This window comes from Poecilia reticulata, chromosome 2 (assembly GCF_904066995.2).
Source record: "Poecilia reticulata chromosome 2, P_reticulata-male-v2, whole genome shotgun sequence".
In the NCBI taxonomy this organism is placed as follows: Eukaryota; Metazoa; Chordata; class Actinopteri; order Cyprinodontiformes; family Poeciliidae; genus Poecilia; species Poecilia reticulata.
The window spans coordinates 64620-71078 of record NC_088831.1 but is presented as its reverse complement, the minus strand read 5'-3'; the positions used below and the strand labels follow the sequence as shown (position 1 = coordinate 71078).

Sequence of the window (6459 nt, the reverse complement as noted above, 5' to 3'; positions counted from 1 at the left end):
TAACTAATTATTTCCAAACAATATTTAATTAGAAGATATATTTGATTCAATAGTAAATGAAGTTATCAAGTTTGTGTTTAGCATGTTAACTAAACTTTTAGTTTGAAATTTAGTTGTTTATCACTACATTTAGCTTGTTAAATAAATATTTGAAAAGTTGACATTTATAAATGAAAGAATTACACAGTGAAAATATGACAACTAATATGAAAGGTGAATCCCCATTTTATTCTCTGTTATTGCTGAAATTTTGACTGTGTCACTTTACAAACACCTCAAATATGAATTTAATTTAGCTGTATAAAGGAGGTGAATGCAATGCACGCCACACTTTTCAGTTACATTTCCTTTTACCTTTTAATGTTACACTACTGTATGCTGATTTACGACTTAAAATCCGTATAAATCATAGATTCTCTGCAGAGAACACTTTTGCAAGTCGCTGTAAATGTTTTACACCTTTATGTTTGAAAACCGGTTACGGAAACTCCTACAGGACAATCTTGTGGGCGGAAGTGCTCAGGCAGGTACGTTAGTTCCTGGATGTGATGCGGATCAACGTTCGGTCTCAGAGAACCGGTTCAGAACCAGCAACAGAAGCGCTCTGACATGCCGGGAGGGGCGTCCTGGAGCCCGGCCCGACCTCCACAGCGATCAGACCGCATCCAGAGCTCTCGAGGCGCTGAGAGGGTCATGTCTACACACGGATTCAGTGGGAGGTTGGGGAGCAGCAGACTCACACCGTGGCTCAAAGCCACCTTCTCGGTTCTGGGCTCGGCTTTTGCGATGTTTGCTGTGGGTGCCTTCTGCGCCCTCACCTATCCCATCCTGAGAGGTAGCCACGGCTCTAAAGCTCTCTGAGTTAGGGTTGTGTTTCCATCCATGTGTCTCCATGTTCTCACGCTAACCTCTGCTGAATGTCTCAGAGCTGCGGGTGGAGAGGCTGAGAGACGAGAGTGGAACTGAAGAGAGGATGCTGGGTGAGTATCCCAGGGTTCCTTTCTACGCATTTTCCCCATTAAAGGCCATCAAGACTTTTTGTCGTAATTATAAAAACTAAAGTTTTGTTATAGAAATAAGATCACATTTATAATTTTGTATAAATTCCACAAGGCCAACATAAATGATTACAGAATGAAAATGTTTTGATACAAATCAAAATTACATATAAATCCTCTCTGGCCCTGTCAGACAGATATTAACGTCTTTGTCAATTAAGATACTCTTTCTGAGACATGCACCGAGAAATGAATTCCTTATACCAGGGATGCATGATATTATTGGGATGGTATTGGTATTGGCCAATATTAGCTGTAAAATTTAATATTGGACGTCAGCCATTCCATCACAATAACTCACCGATATAAAATACATTGATTTTATATGACAAGCAGCAGGGCTTAAAGAGCTCCGGCCAGGGGCCGGATTTCCGGCTTTTGACCAAACGGTCGCTTCAACCAAACTGAAGTCTCCGGGCTTAAAGAGCTCCGTCTACAAAGATGTCTGCCAATCAGAATTCTAGCTCCCGTGTTCTTGACCAATGACTGTAAAACGGTTTGTAGAAAAGAAGCGCATGCGTTCGGTTCGGCGGTTAAATCAAATGCGATATGAAAGAAGATGGAGTTTGTCTGACCCGGTAAAGAAACACGTTTACTTGAGAAATGAATTAAAAACAAGTGGCCCTGGGCATGGCTACAGGAAAGAGGACAAGACGGGAAGCTGGTGGAAAGTTTTACAACAGGGGGCGCTGGGATTCCTTTGGGGGGCGTTTGGTCGAAGGTAAACTTTACACCTTACAAACACAACAATACCAGTTTAGACTTTGAGCAACTTGCTAAAACTATATTTCGTAGCGTTCATTTTATAGCGTTAACACCGGAGCTGTAAGTGGTCCGGTATGAAACGGGTGTGATGGAACAACGCAGCACTTTTAAATTTCAATAATCAGAATAGAATACCGAAATTGTTTCCGTTGTTTTAAAAGGTTTATGTCAGTCTGCCTTTTCCCCATCGATACGCTTCCCGAACCCCTGCACCATACTGGGTAAAAAAAAAAAAAACAGGCGCACATTGCGCAAAACTCTGAAACAGGAGAAGTGGGACATGAAACGGAGCGACGAACTAGATGTGAATTATGGCATAAAAACAGAGAATCCGACGCTGAACAGTGAAAAATCAACACATGATGTGAAACATATGATGATTAGGCGGCGCAGCAGGTGATGAGTGAAGATTACTGATGGTCAATAAACGATAAAATAAATGTAGTAACAGGAAAGAAACTAAAGTGGACATAGCAATAAACCAAGAGAGGATAATATTAATCAAAGGAAACTAAATGGAAATGAATGAAGAACAAAATTCAAGAATAAACTAAGAAACTAAAGTAAATACAGAGGAATAAACTGGTATGGCAAGACCTTTAGAGCAATAATTAATACAGAGACTGTATGGCAAGAATAAACAGACACTATTTCCACATAAAAGGTAAAATAATATTGTTGAAATGTCATGGGTTTGTTGAGATCACATCTAGTACTGAGAATAAATATATCTTACAGACCATAACAGTAAAGAACTGATGACTTATTTATGTTTTTAATTAGATTTGATATATTTATTTCTTCAATATTATTTTTCATGTCAGTGTTGATGTCATGAGGCTGATGACTCCATGACACTTTCAATTTGACTCATTAGGATTTGATTAAGAACCAGATTTGTTCTTTGTAATTTCTGTCCAGTAAAACTATTAATCTATAATCAATAGACAGGTCTATATGAAGATATAATCCATGTTTCTGTCTCATATTTGTATGGCATTAAAAGGAGCTTTAGTTTTTCCACTGAAAGCTCTGGTTTGCACAATAAATGCCATGTGGGTGAAATTTATGGTTGATACTGTGATGTCCCATTCTCCTGAAACACTGAAGAGAAGAAGAGTTATGATTAATGTAGTTACAGTTTTATCCATGTTTTAATGTTGCAGAGCTCAGTCGTTTGCAAATAGTTCAAAGTTTAAACTGGCATGTTGAACATCTTTTATCTGGTCATTTTGTGGAATATTTAACAACTAGAAAATGGCAAAGAATAAGAATATTTTTCCACTCTGATTGGCTGTTAGGCCGACCGATTTTAACTTGAATGTTCATTGCATTTTTCTTAGACACTTGTGAAAATAATTTCTACTCCCATGGCTTTTTTGTTCTCTGGGAAATTATCTTGATGATAAATACAGAAACAAGCATAAAAATCAAAACATCTACAATAGTGATAGTAATATTAATGATAAAATAATAGTCAGTGCAAAGTAGCCTACAAATTCTTTGGTGGGGGGCGGTGAGGGACCTGGATAAAGGCTGGGGGGGCGCTGGCCCAAAAAAGGTTGAAAAACATTGATCTAGTTGGTAATGTTGCAAGTTCTAAATTACTTGCAAAAACATTGACTGAAAGGACTCTTTATTTAATGTTGAGGGATTTTCGCCTGTAAGGCGAACCTTTAGGGCACAGACACTTTACATTTTGTTTTGAGTTGAAATGTACTCAAGTCTTATTTAAGTTTGAGTGTTTAGCTTGTTAATTGTATTGTTAGAAGCCATTGTTTGCACTATTCAAAGACACTTTTTATTAAACTGTGGCAATAGCAACGGTATAGTTAATTTCTATCATAACTATAAGTTTCAGGCTCAGGATTTTTTTTTACTTTAAGCCCTGCAAGCAGTGACAATGATGCCTGCAGCACAGTACAACATGAAATTTGCACTGTTTAAGTGTCATTATTGTCTTAGAGAGCAAATGCAAATTTGACATTAAACATAATGCAAATGCTTAAAATGTTCCATCATTTTCAGCGTCCTTTTTAGCATTTTGCATTTGGTAACAGGCTAAATTGACAAAGACAATATTTTAATTCTACAGTAGAGAAAGCCATATAGTTTCAGCAAGAAGGTATAGGAAAAAGTATTGGTATCGGTTATCAGCCAAATGAGTTTTGGTATATCGGCATGTCAGATATTGACCAAAAATCCAATATCGTGCATCTCTAAAGTCAATGTGTGTGTCTCATAATTTGCACTTGCACCAAATAATCTTGTACCAAGAGGCTCACACACTCTTAATTCCTCTCCTAACACACCATGGTACAAACAATCCCCATAAAAGTAGTGTTGCACCAATTACAGTGTTATGCTGACCTGTCAATTTCAATTTTGCCAATGGTGATTTTTCTGTCTGAAAAGTCGCTAAATGTGGTGTCAAAATCAATAAGCCAGCGACCAGAAACCAGTAACCAGTGACCAGTCACCTGCGTGTTCCAGGTTTCTGGAGCATCTTGATGATCTCGGCTGTTGCCGGATGCATCTCCTGTATCTACTCATGGACTCTCACTCAGCTGGACTCGTACCAGCCTGGCATGGCCTTCCCCAGCCTCCTGTCTCTGCTTGATTTCAGGTACTGCAGAGTGAAGCTGCACATGTGTTTAGCTTTACTTACTGGATGACATTTATTGTGTCTGTTTGCTGCAGAGACCCTTCCAGCCACGGATTCAACATGAACTCTGGGCTAGCTGTTCTGAATGGCATCCTGGCCATGCTGACTGTCATCTGGAGCCTCTCCTGAGGCTTCGTTCTCAGTTGCACAGAGACCTGAAGACAATACACTCTGTATGAGACTTTTGTATTGGACTTTGGATTCATATTTCTGTATGACAAGATAAGGGATCTAGCATTGGAGCCTTAGGAACATGGGCGAGCCTGGAGATTCTGCAGTTGCAATTTGGAATATTGTGCTTTTTTTTACCATTTATTGCTGTATTCACATTCAATTCTCTCTATTTTTATGAGTATAAAGAAACATTCAAGTTATTTTATTTGTCTTTTGTTTCTCTTGGTTCTTTTTTACTGGGGGTCGTTTTCTCACCGATCACCAGTCCTTAAAAAGGTTGACCTTCAGTTTCCAATTTTTTGGCCGATATCAATTTTGTTTTTCTGACAAAGTCATTACATTATCAAGAGCAGGGTGGCTGACACACCACTGGTGGGCTAGCCTGTCAGTCAACTGACAGGCTAGTTTTTACTGTGTAGTTTTACTGTGTAGTTTTGTACAGTTTCAGTCATTCGAATATTAGAATTGGGGCAGTTTTGAGGTTCAGAGGATCAAATATTTCTTTTCCTGGTCTTTTCTTTCAATAAACACATCATTCAACAGCTGGTAAGTTGCTGTGAAAAAGTATTTCACATGTACTTACAGGTTCTTTCTGGTTTTCTTTTAATTTGACAAAGTTTGTTTCAAATCAAACTAAATTTAATATCAGATCAAGATAATTTCAGTACATGCAACAATGAATTAGCTGCCATTAAGTGTTTGTGATAACTGGTAATGAGCAACAATTACTAGTGGATAATTGTTCTTTTAGTAATTTTTTAAACTTTGTAACTTTTTCCAGATAGATGTAATTTAATTTGTTATTCAGTTTCTTTATAACAGGCTATGATGTAGTGCTGCCTCTGATTTTTCATTGTTTTAATCCTTTGAATTCTAAAACAGGAATCTGCAAATCAGACATGAAAGAAAATTAGAAGTAGGCATCGGTCGATGAATATCTAGTTTCTGAATTATAAACATAACCAACAAATATTTAGGAAAGTTGCTTGGTCTCTCTTCACTTATACTGATTGGTTTAAAAATGCTTCAATAATGCCAAATTCTCTCTAAGACCCTTATCTGATGCCAAAGATCTCAATTATTAAATTGCTAGAAAGATTCAGCAGCAGAGTTCTATCTTGTTCTGTGGTTGAAGCTTCCTGGAGTGCATCAAATTTTCTCTTGAAAACAAAGATGGAGAACCAATGCAAGAGCCTGAAAAACATTTTTGTGTTTATTGTTAAGCTTATCGTAATGGGGCTAGAGACTCCTAGAGCTAGCTACCCTTCAGGTTTTTGATAGACATATGTGTCAAACAACTTTTAAAACATCCTTCATTACCTTCAATATTTCCATATTTATTTTCTCATCTTTGTTTCGTACACCAATCTCTCCTGCAGCAAATAGCCCCACAACATGATGCTGCCACCACTGTTACACTGGATGGTTTCTTTAAGGCATGAAATCTTCCCCCTTTATTATCCAAATGTAACAATCTCTACCAAGGGACGTCTCCAAATATTAGGGTTTTCATACCAGAGAGCAATTTTAAGAGATAATCTGGATTTTCATGTTGATTTCGGATTAATTGATTCTTCCTCTCAGAGTGGCCTTTCAGTTCCTGTTGCAGGACGTGTTTCACAGACTCTCCTACCAGCTTCTGCAGCATATTCACATGAGTTTTAACTTTGACATCATCTCATTTTTGCAAATTGTATAAAAAGTCATAAACAGTGTGTAAAATGTTAAGAAAATAATACAATTTAAAACAAAAATGTTAAATATTTTTGCTAACCCTAACAGACCAAAGACAGGAAA

The 6459-nt window shown here is 37.6% G+C and overlaps 1 protein-coding gene across 1 annotated transcript; it reads left to right on the top strand.

Moving 5' to 3' along the window:
• The first annotated feature begins 491 nt into the window (after window positions 1–491).
• Window positions 492–4862, top strand: arl6ip6 (ADP-ribosylation factor-like 6 interacting protein 6). Its single transcript, XM_008429911.3, has 4 exons — window positions 492–835; window positions 927–980; window positions 4317–4449; window positions 4524–4862. The coding sequence occupies exons 1-4, from the start codon at window positions 610–612 to the stop codon at window positions 4615–4617; spliced, it is 507 nt and encodes a 168-aa protein (XP_008428133.2). The 5' UTR covers window positions 492–609; the 3' UTR covers window positions 4618–4862.
• Window positions 4863–6459: the final 1597 nt, after the last annotated feature.